Here is a 22,377-nt window from a genome sequence, read left to right on the forward strand (position 1 = left end):
GTTCTCATAAGAACAGATTTATAGAATTAGAATATCAATCAAAAATTGATGCTTATGAACTTTTAAAAACCATTAATTATTCTAAATTCTTATGTTTCAAATTTCTTGAAAAAAATTCTTAAAGCATATTTATGAGTACTGAAATATTTTTTCACTGATTATGTAATAAAATATTGTGTATTTAGCAGACTCAATTAGATCATGTTTATAACCAGACAGTATTTCTTTGTACCTGAATGGCAAAAAATTGTGCAGCACATGCATAATCATTGTACAGTGAAACCTCAATAAGTAGTCGACCGGTTAAGTGGTTACTCCGTTTAAGTGGTCGTTTTTCTTTGGTCCCGACAAGGTCTCATTCACAGTAAAGTAAAATGACCATCCTTTACTGGTCACCAAATTTAATGTTACCCGCTCAACTAGTCACTCAAAAGTTGTTTTATAAAATTCCTTTTCCTTATCGGATCTTAGAAAATAGTGTCGGACTCAGTTGAAAGGCTGTTTGATATTCATTTTCCCTTAAAATCTCGATATTTCGGTTCTGGTCATTCAAAGCATACTTCTTGCTGTGACCCTGCCAAGTGCCGAGAATATGAATCTAACTCCTTCCAGCAAGATAGACAAAATCTAATACCTAGAGAAAGTAAGTCAGTGTTTAACATCCATCCACAAGGAACAACAAACACTTAATTTAAAGCTTGATGTGTTAGAAGAGATAGTTCTTTTCCGTAAGCAACAACTTCATCAATCAACATTGAAGGATTGTATTGATGTACTGTAACTGCATAAAAATAAGTTGTTGTTATTAAGTAATGTATAAGTAAGCTAAAGTAGCTAAAACAAAGTAGCTATCATTAGTATTTTTCCACCTTTTTAAAATTTCTACTCATTTATAAACATTTATTACATAAGCTATTGTTTTTCTCACAGAATTCTACTGCTATTCATGAATATTTGTAAGACTTTTTTTTTTCTTATTTCCCACTCCATATAAGTAGTCACTCCGCATAAGTGGTCAAAAATTTTTCGTCCCTTGAGTGACGACTCAACGAGGTTTTACTGTAATTCACTTGTGAATAGTCAAAACTAATTTGTTATCTTCACTTTAACGTGTCTGTCTCCTTACTTTTCAGCTAGTAATAGATAAAAATATGTTCGACTCTTGTGACTTATAATTGGAAGCCTCACTTGCCAAATTGACTCACTCCATAAAACAAAAAGTAGCGAATGAAGAAGATGGTGTTACCTAAGGTTTGCCAGACGTCCCGGGTTTCAGACAAAATCTTGGTGTCCCGGCCGGTTTACTTCATATCCCGGAAAAAGACATTTGATTACAGATGATCAAAAAAAAGTCTAAAAATAATTAATTGGGAAAGATTATCTAGGATTATTACTTTGTCATTGCAACACTGACTTAAAAAATAATTGTCAATTTTTATGACAAGATTAAAACCAAAGACTTTCTAAAAAAAACCCTGCCAATAAAAAGTATATAAAAATATTGTTCATTTTTTTTGTTCCTCATTCAAAGGGTTTCTTCTTCTTTACTAATAATAAAGATGAAAGTCTCTCTGTCTGTCAGGATCTCTCTCTGTCCGGATCTCTGTCTGTCAGGATCTCTGTGACGCGCATAGCGCCTAGACCGTTCGGCCGATTTTCATGAAATTCGGCACAATTAGTTTGTAGAATGGTGGTGTGCACCTCGAAGCGATTTTTCGAAAATTCGATTTGGTTCTTTTTCTATTACAATTTTAAGAACAAAAATATAAGATGGACGAGTAAATTACAAAATTATCATAACGTGGAACTGTAACATTTTCACTAGCCAATTGGCAAGAAAATTCACCATACATTATTTATAAATATACAAGAGAACTAAAAAACCTTTCAATTTTTCTATTACGGGCAAAACTGTGCGGGTACCACTAGTGCAAAATAACTTGTAGGTATTAACATGTAAGAAGTAAAAATTTTAAATTTATCTGCTTGTGTCATTTCTTGTTACCCTTTTTTTAAGGTTCATAATTACTAGCCATTTACTCATAACATTGAGAATGAACTGCCCTGTAAAAAAACTAGCCAGGTGTGCATACTCTTTCGAATATTCGAGACGCGAGGGAGGGGGGGCATTCCAGTGTCCCTTATGAGTATTTCAGAAATCTGGCAAGCCTAGTGTTACCCACAGGAGTAAATAGGCTCTCTTGTTACATTTTCTGCGATCACATGGTCAGAAATGTACTGAACCGAAACTGTAACATAAATTCACGTGCTAAGCATCGATAAAGCACTATTAAAGCACAAAAGAGGAGTTTTTTAAAAAGTCGAGTTAATCGATCTGGCAATTGAGGCATCCTATTGTTAATAATTATATATTTTAAGATTTTTAACCTATCACTTCTCATCTATACATTAATGCATACAATTACCAATTAGCAGCTGTCAATAATTTCTCAGTTAAAATATTTTTATATGTCAAAAATGTCATTAGCATGTAAAAAAGTTAAAGAACTGTCTGTAACAGTAAGATGCTACAATCAGCAGTCATTATGATGCTGTTAGCATTAAAATATGATACATGAAATAAAGAAGGTAAAAGATTTGTTAAGTTTTACTTTTCAATAATTTGAAGCTTATATTCAAAAAAAAAAAAAAAAACACTTATACATTTGGACGTTCTGAAATAATTTTTTTTGTAACATTTGCTTGATGAAAAAAATGACTTTTTTGGTACTTTAACAATGTTCTGTATTTTTTGGCGGGGGGAGGGGGAGCCAAGTTTGGTGTAAATATGATACTTGCGATATGAGCGCAATCAATGTATAAAATGTTGCTAATGCAATAGTTCATTTATTTAATGACAAGTCACATATCTTCTTCTTTCTTTCTTTTTTTTTTTTTTTTTTTTGTACAGAACCTATCTATTAAACTGGTAGAGTGAGTAATATTTATGGTTCAAAAAAAAATTAGTTCATTTCAAAATAAAATATAGGCTTTTTTTTCACTTAAAATGAATTTAACACAAATTGAAATTCAATTTCCATTGAGATAGATGAAAACTTGATTTGTAAATCTTTGAAATGTTGCAATTCTTGGATATTTTTAGTGAATTTCTTTACAATTCAATTATGATTTCATAATATTGCTATTGTTTATTCCTCCTTATTTTATTACTGTCATTATTTTTACAATGCATTTGAAAATAGTTTTGTCATTATAAATGACGCATTTTTCATTTCACTATTCCATTTATCATTTAGGATGCCAAAGTTATGTCCTGGTGGGATTATGGCTATCAAATTACTGCTATGGCTAATAGGACAATACTAGTGGACAACAACACCTGGAACAACACTCACATTTCTCGTGTCGGTCAAGCCATGGCATCATCCGAAGAAAAAGCTTATGAAATTATGAAAGAATTGGATGTGAATTATGTGTTGGTTATTTTTGGTGGACTTACAGGTTATTCTTCAGATGGTATGTGTTCATTTATCATTAATAAATGTCAGTAAAGTAATTTGCTTCATCATACATACTCATCAGTTTTACTTCCTTTTACAAAAAAAGGAAGTATTGTATTTGTGAAAAAATTTTAACCCAAAAATCAGCCTTAATTTCCATTTTGCTCACCCCCGAATGAATGTTGAGTTTTTTTTTTTTTTTTCCAACCCGACCACACGTGGATGTGTGCCTAGGAACGTACAGACACCCGAAATATCCATTTTGACGATCTTCAAGTTAATTACGACGAATTTTCTCGTGACGTCTGTATATACGTATGTGTGTACGTATGTCGCATAACTCAAGCGGAATGTCCTAGAAAGTTGAAATTTGGTACGTAGACTCCTAGTGTTTTGAAATGCAGTCAGAACTCCATATATCAAAGTAGCAACTTGCTGAAAAAAATTTGTTGTTTAGAAATTGTGATAAATAGAAGCAAGCTTAATTTTATCAGGTATTACTCCTAAAACATTAAAGCTAAAGCAATTTTTTTATACTAAACTCCATTTCTAATTCATTTGTAAATCACATATGAAAGTAAATAATTAAAAAATAATTTGAAGGGGAAAAAAAAAACGGCTATTACTTTTGAAGAAACAGTAATCCATACAGTGATTGCAATGATCATGGTTGCATTCTTTAAAAAGAAAAAAAGAACTATGGAAGTCTTGCTGCGATGCCAGTTTTGTGAAAAGTTCATCAGGAACATTTTTTGTGAGCTAAAGTCCACAACATATTGTTTCAAATGCCTCTAGTATTTTATTTTTTGTTGGCGTAGTAATGTTTAGAGCTTCACTGAAGTTGGCAGGTTTAGGAATGAAAAACAGCTATCAGAAAAAAGGACGTAAATAATTGATTTTAGAGAACAAGCTACAACACTGTATTGAAAAAAACTTGGTTATTTGTTTCAAAATTCATAAATATCTCCATTTGTTTTCTACCCTTTAACCTCAATTGACTTTGAGATTCGTAGTGACTACCACTTAGTTTTCTTTAATTTTGTGAGGCAAACGGTCTAAAGTCGAATCAATTTTCCCACTATATATGAATTTTTTTTCGATGTGTAGATTTCTTTGTTACATGGAAACAGTTTTTCTATGTAATAAACATGGAGATTTGCTTAAATTTCGATATACAGAAAATTTTGATAAATGGAACTTCAATGTATGGAGGCCCCACTATATTAAGAAACGGTTGACCGTTTTTTACCATACTATAGTGCCTAGAAAGAGTAGTGTGCCGATCGGCGGGGAAAAAGTGAGGTCAGATCTGAGGAAAATCCAGGTGGCGCTGCACTCGAGTAGTACGTTATGCTCCTCAATCAGACTCGTTTTACATCAGCGATTGCATGCTGATTTCGCAGTTTAAAAGCCCCGTTTTTCGGATTAAACTTATTTTTGCGCATAAGACAAATTCTGTAATAAGTGCTAATTGTTACATGGGTGTTCGTTTATTTTTTGAAGCATATAAAATTTCCTTATTACTAATTATAAAACTACCTTACTTCAATGAAAATAGTCGACTATAAGGGCCCATTCATTAAATACGTAAGGGTCCCGAGGGGGAGGGGGGTTGGAAAAGCCTCTACGTACCCTTACTTGGGGGGAGGGTTAAAACTCATTCTTACATAATATTTTCCAAGTCGATATTTCACATTAGAAATTGCGCGGTCAAGTGATTTGGCAGAGATTATGTTCCATTTGCGTCTGGAAGGTACGAAACGTGTTAGGATAAGATGTTTTTTTATTTGTTTTACAAAGAATTTATAGTGTAAAATATAATAAAGGAGTCGCATTGCGTACGGCATGTTTTATTTGTAATTAATATTACATCAAAAAAAAAAAAGTCGAAAAAACATTCAGTTTAGATTCTTTTCAGTAACTATTTCTTTACGCAAAAGGTTTAATTTAATAATGTGAATTTAATAACGATTCCAGTGATGTAACGATTCAAGATTTGTTATTTTATCATTTTGAAAAACAAAATGGAATCTTACATAAAAATGGGGGGGGGGGGAATTCTTACGTACCCTTACATGGGGGAGGGGGGGTCAAAAATTGCCAAAATCATCCTTACGTAATTAATGAATGGCCCTTAAGTATTCAATAACAGCGCGTCTCTTATTTCTCTACTAATAATAAAAATGAGTCTCTCTGTCTGGATTTTTGTCTGGATTTCTGTCCGGAATTCTGTCTGGATCCCTGTGATGCGCACAGCGCCTATACCGTTCGGCCGATTTTCATGAAATTTAGTACAAAGTTAGTTTGTAGCATGGGGGTGTGCACCTCGAAGCGATTTATCGAAAATTCGATTTTGTTCTTTTTTTATTTTTAAATTTTAAAAACAAAGTTAAGAAGTTAACTGTAAGTTTCGAAAGTTTCGCCTTATTCTTAATTTCCTTAACTTTTAATTTGTTTGATAAATCCATTGATTTTTTCTTCAGACGGTAAGTTACTTGATGCATGTTTTTAATTTTTCCGCAACCATACTTCTTTGTAAATTTGCTATATTTCTTTTGTTTTTCAGAGCTCTCTGTGTCAACAAATATTTACGTTTCTTTTTACAAAAATTACAACTTAATTTTTCACTCAATACAAAACCTTGACATTTACAGTGTCTTAAAGATGAACCATCAGCAAAATATTCAGTTCGTTTCATTACAGGCAACACAAATTTGAATTCCTCTGATGTACCCATCCCATTGCACACGATTCTAGCATCAACGTCAATAAAAAGTTTTCTGACATCCGACACTGATTTAAGAACAGGATAATCTACTTTTACACCTTTGACTAAAATAGTAGCATTGATTTGTAAATTTTCTTCTACTTCAATAATGATCTTTTTATCGTCAATATTATTTTCCACATAATTTTCATTATATACAAAAACTACAATATTTGGAGATTTTTTAAATTTCATACAAACCCAATATTCGTTAGGCAAATTAATATGAACAATTTCATCTATAATAGATTTATGCGTGGTTATTTCAGTTTCATCTGCGGAAAGATCAAGTTTTATTTTTTTCAAACAGGGAACATTTTTCTTAACTGCATAATTCCTGATGGACCTTTGCTTTGGTATTTTTTTAGTAAAGTATGTTGGCAGATTTGGGAAAATTGTCGGAATTGCCTCATCTTTCAAAAAAGGTCTTCCTCGGGGAATTAAAACTTCCTCACCATTTATAATATGCTTATAATGCGTTTCAATAAAATGTTTTTCGAAATGCAGAGCACAAATTGAGCAATATTTATCAAAAACTTTATCTAACCTGGGAATTAACGAGTTCCACTTCTTTAGTTTTTCTTCATCTGCTGGAGCTTTAAAAAGCGAAACTTTTTCTTTGCATGTTTTGTATCCACTTTTGCACCCTGGTACGAAACAAGATGAAACTTTACTTCTTCTAATATTAAACTTTGATGCCTCCATTAAAAGCCTTAAACGCTGTTTCATGAAATATTCACGAAATAAAGGTAAAAAAGAGAAATGCGGAACTAAATTGTAACAAAATCCCGCGTCTACTAATGTAAACACCGCGAAATTGAACGTACACCTCGACCGCACTGCCCTCTAGCGGTTTTCATACATTTTGTCTTCAAGAATCGAAGGGGAAAAAAGCGCCGATCGGCACACTATTCTTTCTAGGCACTATATACCATACTGACATTAAATTAGGGAAGTTGAGATTATGCTTTGATTAACCTTTCTATGGCTTTAAGAATCAGATTCAATTTTTATGATATGCATATCATTTAAACTTTTAATTTTAATTTTTTTTTTTTAATTTTAATTTTGCTAATACTGAAATCAGTGGTTTTGTTAGAAGTTTTAATGTACAACATTGCTTTCAAAAATATTGAGAGTTAAAAGTTTGTTCCTGTGCTTATTAATTTTGTAATTGCTAAATTATGTTTAAAATGTTGAAGATTATTTCAGTTGTTCATGTTATAGTTGACAGTGGCGGCGATTGTGGCTTTTAAGTCGGGGGGGGGGGGGGAGCAAAAAAAAACTAAAAGCCATGCGACTTTTAGTGACTGCAAAAAAAGAAAATAAGTACAACATTTTGTTAGGGCTGGTTTTGAGAATATTGAAGCACATAAGTGGAAATTAATGCAAGTCTAATAACTTTCCTCGAAGAAACACTTAGAGATGAATTAGACTTATATTATGTACCCAGAAGTATTTTGAGGCGTCTCAAACACTTGGTAATAATTTCGTTAAACAAGTACGGTTTGTTTAAGTAAAATAACTGATTTACTATTATCTAAACAACTAAAAGTATTGCTTGCGCTAAATAGCATTTTGTGAACAGATATAAAGTGAAACAAATAATTTTGGTCTAAAAATTTTGACCTTTTTTTTAAAAAATCTTTTCTAGTTTTGGTTCCTAATGGTTCCTAAATTAAAAAGTAAAGTAAATTGATAAACCATGGGGTTGATCAATTTATTTTACGTGGGGGGGAGAGTTCATTCCCCCTCCCTCTAATTGCCACCACCACTGATAGTTGATGTATTTAAATGTATATTAAGTACTATTCTTCAATTTCTTTTAGACATTAATAAATTTCTGTGGATGGTACGTATTGGTGGAAGCACAGAACGTGGAAAACACATTAAGGAAAATGACTACTATACTTCCTCAGGAGAATTTCGCATCGACAGAGAAGGATCTCCTATTCTTTTGAATTGTCTTATGTACAAAATGTGTTACTACAGATTTGGTTCTGTGTATACCGAAGCTGGTAAGTTTTATTCTATGACATTTCTAATGCATCATATGATTAATACTTTTCCTGCATTGTGATGAGATCTCGGAATAATTAAAACTCATTTCATTGGTTCTCAAATGCCAACTTTTGTACTTAATATTCTACCAGATATTAAAACATGTTTTGTCTGTGTCAAAAAACCACACATATATTTAATAATTCTAAGACCAAGGGAATTTTTTTATTTCCTGTTGGGAAAAGCTTTTATTCATTAAACTCTTTATATTGAAAAAGTAAGGTCAAAGAATTTCTGAAAGGAAGTCTATGGAGGGTCTTCATGCCTATCAAGTTCTTTCTACTGAAATTTTAATTTTAAAAAATCATGATTTAGATCAATGACTTAAAAAAAAAACAAGTGATTTAAATCACAATTTAAATTGGGTTGATTTAAATTGCTCAACCCTGGTAAAATAATGAGAATTTGGAAGAATTCATCTTGAACTGTGGTGTGCTTTCTCAACTAAGTACTAACAATAAAGATTCAAGTAATTGAAATATAGTTTTTACTTATCTGATGAAAAATTAAACAATCTGCATTATAGGTCATAAGGCTTCCAAATTAACAGGGTTCAAACAGATGTTTTAAAAATTAATAATTAATTTAAATGCTTATCTTAAAATTACAATTTCTTCACTTTTAACTACCAATTTTTGGAGTTCAAGGCATATTTCTCTTGCCTTTCAGTGTGAGTTGTTTTTACACAATTCTTCCAAATTATCTGAGAATTTGCATTTATGTCCAATTTCTTGTAACTATTATTATATTGCGAAAATTGTCAAATTGTTGCTCTTCATCACATTGTTTTTAATCATGAATTTTCATCTGTACTTTAAACACAGGAAAACCTCCTGGATATGATAGGGTCAGAAATGCCGAAATTGGAAATAAAGACTTTGAGCTGGATGTGCTAGAAGAAGCTTATACTACGGAACATTGGTTGGTTAGAATATATAAAGTTAAAGATTTGCCTAATAGAGGAGTTTAACTTTTACAACCATGTCTTTCTTTTTTATACTTAATATTTTTGTATGAATAACAAGTGTTCAAATTTTTGAGTTGAGTTTTTTCATGTTACATATGGGAGATTTCAGTGTCTGACACAATTTTATACACTTGGTTTATGTTGTCAAAAACGATGCAAAAACAATATGCATTTAAATTATCTGCTTAAAGTAAGAAATGCTAAAACATTTTTTAAAAAAATACCCCCCCCCCCTCTATTGTTTAATGTTTCTGCATTCACATTGTTTTTAAATTGAGAGAAAAAAAATTAATTTGGAAAAACGATATGACTGGATGAAATTTTCTTGATGAAAAATTTTCTGTTTAAAATGTGTCTTCTAATTAACTATGTAGAACCAATTAACAAAAAAAAAAAAAAAAAGAATTTGAAAAAAAAATTAATAAGGAACTAAAGTTGTTTAATTTAGTATTAAATTTATGAATTCCTTCCGTTCTTGCCTTGTAGTTTAAAGGGGATATCTAAGGTTTCATATCTGAATGAAATTTTTAGAGGTAAATTAAACATTAGTTGGTGTTATTTAAACATGGCTCCTTCCTTGTGAAATTAATTTTACATAGTACATATTAGGCAGTGAGAAGCAAAGGTATGTAAGTGGCAAAATTGAAAATTTGGAGATAACCAGTACACCAGTGGTAGGAGAACCTCCCCTCGTCTTGGGGCAAGAGATGGTACTAGCAGCCCTGGTAGTTGCTGCTATGCAGCATGATTTAAAAAAATATATATTCAATGAAATTCTACCTAGGAGCTAATCTTTTAACGCGTTTTACTCAAAACTTGAAAATGTCCACTTGCATCCCTTTGCTTCTCACTGCCTCATATGTACAAACTTCCAACATTCCAGAGTTGACTTTTAAAATGGATTGTTTAAGCTTCTTCATTTCTTTCCTTGATCTAATCTTAAGGAACTTGTGAGACAACTTGTGATCATACCGCTTCCTCCCTCATCTAGTGATTGTGATTTTTCAGAACAAATGCTGTTTATAATTGTAATGATTTTATGTCCTAATTGAAATGAACAAATATAATTTATTAACAAATATGGTTTGTCAATGTTTGCAGGTTTTTAATGTTGCACCCTGATATAAAAGTTGCTCATGAATAAAAATGTCCCTTGTAATTTCAGTTGTTTTTGGTGTTTTGAAAATTAAGTTTGATATATTATTTGCCAATGTCATTTTTAAGAATCGAACAATATTTTATTAATGTGCTTTCTACATTTACCACAAATGTATTTTATGATTTATTTAGTTATTTAATCAAACCAAGATGCATTTGAAGTACAATCACATTTTGAAAAGATGTCACATTTTTGGTAATAAAATGAACACTTGGATGGATAATTTTGTGTATTTATTTATTTTTTAATCACATTTACAACATCATCATTCTGGCAACATCAAATTACTGCAATATTTTCATGAAATATTTGGAGAAAATTGTTTTTGTTGTAATTGTTTCAATTAAGTACAGTACTGCTGGGGAAGGTAAACTGTAGTATCTTCAACAACAAGGTTTTCCGTTATATGAAGAATCCCATATTTTATTTCCCGCAAACACCTGTAAAACGTTGGAATTTGATTTTCTTTTCTTGCTTTATTTTCTGTGGAAACCAAATAAGTAAATATTCTACAAACATGTGCACGAATTTATACAATAATGCTAAAGTAAAATAAATGACAAAATACAAAAAAATAAAAACCCTGAAAAATTTGCTGGTGCTGCTGTTCACCTGCCCAGGGAATAAGAAATCAATACCTGTTTAAATAGATGTTTGATTCGTTTACATCATATTATTTGTAACAGGTGTCTTGCCTGAAATGACCTTTTTAGAGAAAATATGAAGCAAAAGGTTCCTTTCTGTAAGATTATCCTTTATTGGGTTATAATATTTGCCAACACTGCACGTGTATCTCTGAGCTCTTGCAAAAAAAAATTTATTTCATTTATGACAACCCAACTTTTTCGATATTGACTGAAAATGAGTTGGACAACAAAGTACGCCATCATTAGACAATGCTAGGCCAGAGTACAGCTAATGTTGCAAAGAAAGTTAACCGTTTGATTCTGGCTGGCCCAACCTCACCTGATATTGGCCAATCTTCGAATGTTTTGTTTGCGACATCGGCCTGTATTGTTACACTGCTAAGGGGAAGTTTTGGAGATGTCTCCAGAAAGCCTTAAATTCTTAAAAACACAATTTTAGGCTATTTTTGTTGACGTTAAGGAAATACAGAAAGTTTGGGACTGTCTCTGGAAATTTCTCGCAATTGCAGTCTGAAAAACATACAGGAGTGTACCCGAAGGGTTTGTACGCTTCGGGAAAACCTGGATTTGTCAGGGAAAATTTCCAAGGAAGGAAGATTTATAAATTTTACAACCCTCCTTCCCTTCTTCTCCTCTAACTTCTCCAAAGGTAGCCTAAAATTTTTTTTAAGATTTGAATTTCGAAATATTTTATATGGAAGATCTATGAAACCTTTTTTCTAACTAATGACCCCTTTCTTTAGCATCAGCACAATAGCTCAAAATTTTCCTTCTAGGAAATACTACAACGAGAAAACTTTCAAACCCTTCCTTCCCTTTGATAGCATAAAATTGATTTCAGTTTCGAAAAAAATTCCGGGAGGAATCTCCTTCCTTTCTTCCATTGTTACCAAACAGGGCCAAAAACTGAGTTTTTAACACTTCAATTTCGAAAATTTTTCGGAGAGTCGCTGAATCCCCTAAAGTCACCAATGAGAGTCTAAAATTGCGCCTTTAAAACCCTCGATTTTGAAAGTTTTTCCGCAGATCACAAAATTTCTTTCTTCTCCAATTTCCTCAAGCATCACCTAATTTGAACTAAAATTTCTGAGAGGATCCCCCAATTCCCTATCACTACAAAATTTAATCTCAACTTATCGTAAGTATTAAAAATAATTCGGTAGGCAGGGAACCTCCGCCTCTCCCCATTCCCCGTAATGTTACACAAAATTGTCCAAATTTGCGATTTTAGACGTCAGCTTTGAAGACTTCCGGGGACGGTGGATGGTTTATCCTACCTCTAAGCCCCCCCCCCCCCAAAAAAAAAATCATCTTTGTAAAAAAATGCTTTTTTAAACATCAATTTCGAAAAATTTCTAAAAAGAGCTCCACCTTCCCTGTACCTCTATTCCACTTCTGACATCCCAAAGGCATCTTTTTTTGGCTGTTTTTTTGCATGTAGTCTAAAATTATATTTTTAAAACTGATAAATTTTGGTGCATTTTCCCTTTTCGCCTAAGCTATAAATTGCGCACATAGGCGGCTCGTACGGGCGGGGAGAGGGAGGCTACCGCCTGTCCAATTCCATGTGAAGGGGCTTGCCCTCACACTTCTCAAAGTTGCACAATAATGATCGATAGAAAAATGAATTTTTTAATGGGTGGGTCGATTTGCTCCACGAAAATAAAAACTAAAAATTCTAACTAAATGGATTTTTCTCATGTTCGTTCACGATAATCGAACTTTGAATTGGAAGAGGGAAGTCTACGGTGGCCATCCATTCCGATTTCGGAAGCCATATTCCATTTTTTGAAGGTCATTCAATCAGTCATGGTAAAATCCCATATATCATCCAATTTTACAAAAACAAAAAAGAAAGAAAAATCAGCATCAGGGACGCCGTTCCCTAACCCCCACACTTTTTTTTGGCCCGCCAATTTTCTCGTACACCATCAACTGCATGTGATTGGGCATAAAGATTCTCAGATCCGGCCTTATCTCAGATCCGGCCTATCCTCTGTGTGTATGATAAGGATGCAACCTGGAGAATGGTGCTCACAAGAGGCAGCATCGGGAGGGGCCGGTCGACGGAGGTGCTGCAGAGGAAGGTGGAGGGAAAATTAAAAGGACGGACATCATTCAACAGTCAAATGAAAACAATAAGCAATTGTGATTGCTCATTTAAAAAAAAAATTGAATTTTGACATCTTGAATTTAAATTATATTTTTCGCAATCACGAGTTTGTGTATGTAGGCGTGTGTGTTTGTGTCTGTGTGCAGGCATCAGTGATGAGTGTGTGGATATGTGTGTATGTGCATGTATATGTGTATGTAAGCGTGAGTGTTTGTGTCTATGTGCAGGCATGAGTGTGTGGGTATGTGTAGGATATGAATGCAACCTGGAGACGTTTTTCCCTAGAGGAGCAGCATCGTGAGGCCGGTCGACGGTGGTGCTGCAGAGGGAGGTTGGGGGGGGGGATAAAATCATAGGACATCAAAACCGTCAAGTGAGAACAATAAGCAATCGTGATTGCTGAAAAAAAAAATACATCGGAAATTTTTCGAAATTGACTTTTTGAAACAGCAAATTTCGGCTTAGTTTGGTGTAACGATAGGGGTCGGAAAATCGGGATTCTTTCTCGAAACCTTTTTCCAAATTGATGCCAATTTTAGGCTATCTGTGGGAAGAAAGGGTTTTTAGACTCTTTCTGTGGAAATTTCTAAACTCTGTATTTTAAGCTATCTCATGACACGTTCGTTAGGGAAGGGGGGGAGGGGCTCCTCCCCGAAATCAGTTTTGAAGAAGTCTAGCTCTCGTAAACTTTCCAAGACTACAAAGCGCAAAAATACATTTCTTGGCCATGTTTGGTGATGCTATGAGAAGACTCGGGGCTCTACCCGGACATTTTTCCAACTCTGAGGTTTTAAAAAGCTAACTTCAGGCAATATTTTGTAATATTCGAGAAAGTTTTGGAAGATTCGGAGTTTTTTTCATTTTCTAACATATTTTGCAGCGTTTTGTTTTTTTTTTTTTTTTTTTTTTTTTTTTTTTTTAACGGTATGTTGGAATAGATTAACCGGTTCATTTATTTGATGACGTGGTGGAAAGAGTCCGATTTTAAGATACGCCCTTTGAAATTTTTATTCATTCTGTCAGTACCGAATTTACTTTGTCACAATTGTGGGGGGGCCCCAAAGGGAATTCATAAATGCACATGATAAAGGATTTATACATAATTCTGTGATGGATAAAGATGCCTCCAAAAATGCATTCCGTTGGGCCCTAAACCTGTAAATCAACCACTGCATACTTTTCAGAGGGCCTCCAACTAAACGTGGGCCTATGTCCTTACTTTAGTTAGTCGGCCGCTGCTAGTTAGCATCAAGGAGGATAGAAGAAATCTTTCTTCTATCCTTCTTGGTGAGCAGATTCAGCAATCAAGCCTTGTTGATCTTAGGGACTCTAGTTTTCATCTACCGGCAGCTCTGTTTGAACTAGATTCCCTATATGAAAACGCGAAATGGGAAGTTTGGGCGCCGAGCATTTTGGGCGCCGGGAACTTTGGGCGCCGAGCATATTCTGCCCAGTATTCCCGGGGCCTAAAATGCTCGGCGCCCAATGTTTCCGGCGTCCAAAATGCTCGGCGCCCAATATTCCCGGCGGCGAATTTTGAAACGCTCTCAATGCTTACGTTACGGTAGCTACCGGTTAGTTAACCACGTGACAGCTAATGATCACGTGCTCCAATCAACTGCTTAGAACGGTAACCGGTTGATCATAGAACGCTGCGGTTAGTAACCGGTCGACCGGTGAGGTTCGTCGAACGCAAGGAATGCTTGCGTTCGCCGAGCTCAACTGGTAGCTACCGGTTAATCGATCACGTGACATCTAATGATCACGCAGCGGTTAGCAACCGGTTACTCAGTGGTCGACCGGTTAGGATCGCCGAACAAAACTAATTACAGTACATTGGCGAAATGAGAAATAAAAAGGAGCCCGTTCTATGGACTTTATTCACGGTTTGGCAACGGTCCCATCAGCTGTCCGTCTGCGGGTATTTTGATCAACTATGCAAAAAAATCGTTTTACTTAAAGGTTACAGAACTTCATACGTATCATGAACATGCTTAAGGCTTATACAGACTTGTGACTGCAAGAAAAATGCCGAGAAAAGAGAAAAGTAAAACGAGAATTCGAGTTTTCACCATGTTTCTGATGAGGAACCAAAAAGGCTCTAACCCATGAAAATACTGTAACGGATTCGGTGCAACTTCCACTTTCTTGAAATGAAGACACAGTTCTTGATAAAAGCACAGGAAATTTATTTACACTATGTACAGGAAAGATCGTCAACAACTGCTAAATTATTCATCAGCAATTAAGCAATTATCACACAACACCGTAAACTCAACGTTTACACACGTATTTACTTCCAAATACGAAAACAACACAGCGAAATGCCTCGCAATAAACAGAGCAAAATGCTCTCCAGTTCGAAATATCAATCGAAACTCCCCTGTTTATCCATCGCTAACGGCTTATATAGACACCGAAAAGAAATTTCTCAAATATTCCACACGCTTCTATAAAGTAGTAGACCGTTATCAAATTTTATCAATGAACAAAAAGGAAATAGGGGTCGTATACATTAGCCATATGAAAAGGGGTTGTATATTCATTACGGGAAACTATTTACAGGTTACGTTACTACAATAATTACTATTTACAGGATTTGTAACATTGCCCCCTTCCCAAGGACTGCACGTCCCGGGCAGTACAATCCCCAGAAAGGGTGCCAAACTGCTATCACAAGTTCACAAATACACACATTAATTAATAACTAACAGATACAGAAAACACAATAATAACAAGAAATATTACTAAACAATAAAAGCAAAAAAAAATATCTACAACTTTTATGTTATCAACCATGGTTGTTTACGTAATACTCATGAACTATGGCCATAGTATGGGGCTAACCGATCATAATGTACAACCCCAGGTTTTGCATTGGGTGATTTTTGGATCCTCACTATGACGTCATTCAGTCGGTTAAGGACTTTGTAGGGTCCATCCCAATGCGACTGCAATTTGGGTGAAAGACCTTTCCGTCGGATGGGATTCCATAACCAAACCTTGTCGCCTTCGTTGAATTCATGTCCAGTAGACCTTGTGTCGTATCGGGTCTTCATCTTCTCCGCCGCGATGTTGATTCGCTCTCGTGCGAAGTTATGAACGTCTTCCAACCGGGCCTGGAGATCCTGGATGTACTCCTCAGGCGATGAAGGCGCATCCGGAGGACGACCGAAGACGAGATCACAAGGTAGCCGAAGCTCTCGTCCGAAGAGCATCTGAGATGGGGCATATCCGGTAGTTTCGTGGACAGCACTGCGGTAGGCCAGCAGGAACAAAGGTAGCTTCTTGTCCCAATCCTGTTGATTTCTGGATACCATAAGCGAGAGATTATTCAGGATTGTGCGGTTAAATCTCTCCACCATGCCGTCCGATTGTGGGTGTAGTGGTGTTGTCCTAGTTTTCTCAATTCCGAAAATTTGACATAGGTCCTGAAACACAGCAGAGATGAAATTCCTCCCTTGATCGGAATGAATCTGCAAAGGTGTTCCATATCTCGAGATCCAATGTTGAACTAGAGTCTCTGCTACGGTGGTAGCCTCTTGATCTGGAATGGGATATATGCTTCCGGCCATTTGGTGAAGTAGTCAATGGAAACAAGAATGTATTTGTTCCCATCAGCAGTTCTTGGTAGAGGACCCAGGATGTCGATCCCAATTCGTTCGAAAGGAGCTCCAACGTTGTACAGATGTAGCCTCCCTCTGCTTCTCTTCTTCGGTCCTTTACGAGCAGCACAGGCGTCACAAGAATGGCACCACTTCTCCACGTCATCCTTCACCTTGCTCCAAAAGAAGCGCTCCCGAACTTTATTGAGGATTTTCAAGACGCCAAAATGTCCTCCAGTCGCACTACTATGTATTTCTTTCAGAACATCTGAAATCCTTGATCGGGGAAGTAGTAACTGCCACCTAGATGTTTTGCCGTCGTCAGATTCCCATTTCCGGTGTAGCACGCCGTTCCGTAAATGGAGTGAGTTCCATAAAGCCCAGTATCTTTTTGTTGCAGGACTGAAGATGGAAACGTCCTGCCAGCTAGGGCGTCGACTGTCACTTTCCATGAACTCTAAAATTGGTTTTATGTCGGGGTCTTCAAGTTGATCTTTTCGAACTTGGTCATCACTCCATGGATCAGGTTCTGATGATGTTGGAGTCACTGTCACCTGATAGACGGTAGGGCTAGTCGTTCCATACTGTTTCTCGATTCGGGAACGATAGTGGCAGTTCTCAGGACAGGGTCTCCTTGATAAAGCGTCAGCATTACCGTGAGATAAACCTTTTCGATGCTTGATCTTCATGTCATATTCCTGGAGCCGCTGTATCCATCTGGCTATCTGGCCTTCCGGATTTTTGAAGTTCAAAAGTCAAGTTAATGAGGCATGATCTGTCCGAAGCAGAAATTTTCGGCCGTAGAGGTAATGATGGAAGTGTTCTACAGCTTTCACTATGGCCAGTAACTCCTTTCTGGTGACGCAGTAATTTCGCTCCGACTTTGATAAGCATTTGCTCCAGTAAGCGATGACATGTTCATTTCCGTCAACTTCTTGGGATAAAACAGCTCCGATGCCCTCGTTGCTCGCATCAGAGTCCAGGATGAAGGATTTTTCAGGCTGAGGATAGGCGAGGATAGGCGTTGATGTTAAAGCCTCCTTCAGTCGTAGAAATGCATCTTCGCATTCTTTGGACCATTCAAACTTTTGCTTGCTCTCCGTCAGCTTATGCAAAGGTCGTGCAATGTTGGAAAAACCCTTTACAAACTTCCTGTAGTACGTGCAGAGCCCCAGGAAACTTCGCAACTGATGGATGTTTTCGGGACGACTCCAACTCTTGACCTTAGCTACCTTTTCTGGATCGGTTTGTACACCTTCAGAAGAGATGATGTGACCAAGGTAGTTCACTTCCCGGAGGAACAAATTACATTTGGACGGGCTTAACTTCAGATTGGCTTCCTTAAGCTTCTGCAGCACCTTCCTAAGATTTGCCAGATGTTCTTCGAAACTGCGTCCCACGATGATGATATCGTCTAAGTAGACCAGACAGGATTCGTAGGAAAGTCCTCTTAACACTGTCTCCATAAGACGCTCGAACGTAGCTGGTGCATTGCAGAGGCCGAAGGGCATCGCTTTAACTGCCATAAGCCTTGTCCAGTTGTAAACGCTGTCTTCTCTCGGTCATCAGGGAGTATCTCAACCTGCCAGTAGCCGCTCTTCAAATCCAGGGTCGAAAACCACTTGAGTCCGGAAAGAGTGTCCAAGGTGTCGTCTATCCGTGGAAGAGGGTAACTGTCTTTCTTGGTGATTTCATTCAGCCGCCGGTAATCGACACAAAATCTGGTGGAGCCATCTTTCTTTCGGACCAAGTCGATGGGAGAGGCCCAAGGACTGGACGACGGTTTGATAACATCATTCTCCTTCATCTCTTTCAGGAGGGTTTCAACCTCTTCCTTAGCGAACGGTAGTCGTCTTGGATGCTGTTTAATAGGGGGCAATTCTCCAGTGTAAATCCTATGCTGCGTTAAATTCGTACGGCCAACATCCTCCGATGTAGAGGAAAACAGATGCTTGAAGTCGTCCACCAATTGTTCCGCAGCAGTTCTTTGATCTTTCGATAATGGCGCACTCCCAATTAACTTCGATGTCAAGGACTCAGAAGACACAGTCTGAGGGGAATTGATTCTTCTAATGATGCAGTTTACTGGAGTACAAGTTGCTAACACTTCACCTTTCCGAATATTCCTTGGCCTTTCACTCACGTTGGCGACTCTTACAGGAATTACATCCTTGGAAAGGTCCACAAGCGTAGATGCTACCAGCACTCCTTTTAGGTTATTGCTTAGGTTAGGGTATTCAATGAGTCCAAATCGAAAACTATTGCTTTCTTCAAGGGAGCCAGGTATTAATGATTCTGACCTTGAGGGAATCGATAAATCTGTTTGGGCTATTATTTGATGAGCGGATTTTACATCACTTTCTGCAGGGAAAACGGCTATGTCTTCTCTCATCGAGTGCAGCTCATTAGTCTTGAAGTCGAGAGTGAAGTCATATTTCTTCAAAAAGTCCAATCCGAGAATGGAGGGGTCCGTGATATTAGCGACGAATGCCGTATGATGGTAGGTGGCATTCCCAAACACTATTTCCAAGTCCACTTTACCGTCAATCTCGATCTTGTCACCTGTCACAGTCTGGAGACTAACGCGTGGCAATGTCCACAGCAGTTTCAATCCAAATTCACGAGCCACATCTGTCCTAATGATTGTCACATTGGCTCCAGTGTCGACAATCAGTCTGCAGGGGTTCCCATTTACATGTGCGTAAATGAAAAGTCCATCACTGCCACTACTAGAAGAGGAAATCTGCAGAGCTCTGGTGGTGGTGATTTCCTTCCCTCGCGTAGCTTGGCGAGCCGGACAACTCCTTCGCAGGTGTCCTTCACTACCGCATTTCCAGCACTTCTGCTCTTGTTTCTTTTGGGCTGTTATGCTGCTCAGATGTCTTGTCAAGTCACCGAGTTGTCTCTCAAGTTCAGCGAGGTGGGACGACCTGGAATCAGACTCATCAGCTTCCTGAGTCCGGATTAGATGGCGATCCACACGGGTTGCTTCTTGGGCGGCCTTGTATCTCATCGCATACACAACAGCAGAATTCAGGTCTTTGATATCCGCCATCCGTAGAGCTTTCTGGATTTCCGGATCTCGAACCCCGTCGATGTAGTAGTTGAGTGCCAGGTTGTCTCGAACATCCGCAGGACAGTCGCAAAAAGCAAGATGAGACAGTCTCTCGATGTCCGCCGCAAGCTCTTGCAGGGTTTCCCCAGTTTTCTGGAAACGGGACTTCAACTGGAGTCGGCTGAAATCTTTCTGGCACTTCTCACCGAAGCGAAGCTCCAACGCAGATGTGAGGGCGGCGAAATCCAGGCGCTGGCCGTCCGGAAGGGTCTGAAGAATGTCCGTTGCGTCACCTCTCAGGGATGCCTTGGTAGCAGAGTCCCATCCGTTCGCTTCCGCCACTATCATGAACTGAGTTTTGTAAACCTGCCACGAAGTTTTCCCATTAAATGTGGCAAGTTTAATCGACGGTCGAGCAACCGATGTGGGAGCGCCAAACTGTACAGAGCTGCTTTCCGCGGTCGCCAATCTCCTTTCCAGGTCTTTAAAGATGTCTTCTTTAAGTTGATGAAATTTTCTATCTTCTTCTTCCAGTTTATTTTCTACAGCATTGCATCGGCCTTCAACGTAACTTAATTTTTCTTCCAATTTCTCTTCGATTTTATTTTCCACTGCGATGAATCGGCCTTCAACTGCCTCAAACTTTCCTTCAATAGCATCAACTCGATGCTCTATCTCGTTAAATTTATTTTCCATCACAGTCTTTACCGAAGTAAGATCGTTTTTAATTTCCTCTTGGTTAGAAACTAGGTCATTCTTCAGCACCGTTAAATCACTTTTCAATTGGTTTTGATTAGCCGCCATATCATTTTTTAATTGTTCTTGATTAGCTGCCATATCATTTTTTAATTGTTCTTGATTAGCTGTAAAACTTGCAGTCAAATCACTTTTCACAGAGGTGATTGCGTCAAGAAGTTGTTTTAATTGTTCATCGATTGCGCGAGTAATCACCATAAAAACAAAGTCCAAATTTAAAGAGTCTTTATGAAAAAAAAAATGTCCAAAGTCCCTTACTCCAAGAAAGTCCAGAAGTAGCCCCACGTTGTCCGCCAAATTGTAACGGATTCGGTGCAACTTCCACTTTCTTGAAATGAAGACACAGTTCTTGATAAAAGCACAGGAAATTTATTTACACTATGTACAGGAAAGATCGTCAACAACTGCTAAATTATTCATCAGCAATTAAGCAATTATCACACAACACCGTAAACTCAACGTTTACACACGTATTTACTTCCAAATACGAAAACAACACAGCGAAATGCCTCGCAATAAACAGAGCAAAAATGCTCTCAGTTCGAAATATCAATCGAAACTCCCCTGTTTATCCATCGCTAACGGCTTATATAGACACCGAAAAGAAATTTCTCAAATATTCCACACGCTTCTGTAAAGTAGTAGACCGTTATCAAATTTTATCAATGAACAAAAAGGAAATAGGGGTCGTATACGTTAGCCATATGAAAAGGGGTTGTATATTCATTACGGGAAACTATTTACAGGTTACGTTACTACAATAATTACTATTTACAGGATTTGTAACAATACGATAATAAAGAGAGTATTTCGTATTAAATGAATCGTTCATCATTCTTTTACAACATTTCTTACTAAAAAACTTACAAAACCTCGCATTTTTTAATATAAAGAAGAGTTTATAAGCCGTATAAATACAAGTGTTATTATACGCTGTAGTACCGGATATTCGTCTACTACAGTTCCCACAATGCACTGCAGTGCCGGTTTGGACCCGCAGTGACATCACATGAATACTGTCCATTAAACAGCATGGTGACCTGGAGACATTAAAGCAACCCCGAGTAAAATGTAAACAGAGCCGCCCCTTTAAATTGTGAGGTAGAAATTGCAATGCAAAATATTTCTATTTAAAATTTTAGTTCGTTTTAATTTCACGATTTATTGTTTATTGTGTTGTGAAATATTTCCGTTTTCGTAGGGTTTCTTCTGAATCTTAATTTACGTCTGTATTGTTGTTATGTTTGGAACCCTTTCCCCCACTACCAATCACTTCTGAAGTGCTCCAAATTCAGAGTTAATTACAATACAATATGAATAGCAACCCCTTCTGCAAGTTTTCCGGATTTTTCGCATGCCATGAATGTAAGGGAAAAAAACGGAAACGAACAAGTTCAAAGGGTGCAAGAATGCACTAGCCAAGGGCACTCACTTTGGCTCCCCTCCCTCCCTCTAACTTAACTATCACAGGTGCTATGAATTCAAAGTCAGTTATACAATATTTGCTGTAAACGTCTTTGATAGGGAACATTTTGATATAATTAAGATTTTGGTGCAATCTGCAAATTGTTATCAATTATCAGTTCATTCAAGCGCAAAATTAACATGGCCAAAAAAAAAATTTTTTTTAGAGCTCTGAATACATTATTATCATTAGCATACAAATGAACTCACACTTATTAGACTATAATGATTTAGTACAGTTAAGGAGTGACACAAGCTCGGAGCATAAAACAATCGAAATGGAAAAGCTTACAGTTCCTGGGGCCAATGACTACTGATTGCG

At 36.8% G+C, this 22,377-nt stretch overlaps 1 protein-coding gene across 1 annotated transcript in view; it reads left to right on the forward strand.

The window, feature by feature from the left end:
* The window catches only part of LOC129221518 (dolichyl-diphosphooligosaccharide--protein glycosyltransferase subunit STT3A), a 31,964-nt gene extending 21,326 nt beyond the window's left edge, over nt 1-10,638 (forward strand). The window contains exons 13-15 of the mRNA XM_054856010.1: nt 3,258-3,477; nt 8,058-8,246; nt 9,114-10,638. Of these exons, the coding sequence (XP_054711985.1) occupies nt 3,258-3,477; nt 8,058-8,246; nt 9,114-9,259 (555 nt within the window). The 3' untranslated portion in view covers nt 9,260-10,638. The remainder of the gene's footprint in view (nt 1-3,257; nt 3,478-8,057; nt 8,247-9,113) is intronic.
* Nucleotides 10,639-22,377: the final 11,739 nt, after the last annotated feature.

The sequence above is a fragment of the Uloborus diversus genome, chromosome 4 (assembly GCF_026930045.1).
Source record: "Uloborus diversus isolate 005 chromosome 4, Udiv.v.3.1, whole genome shotgun sequence".
Classification (NCBI taxonomy): domain Eukaryota; kingdom Metazoa; phylum Arthropoda; class Arachnida; order Araneae; family Uloboridae; genus Uloborus; species Uloborus diversus.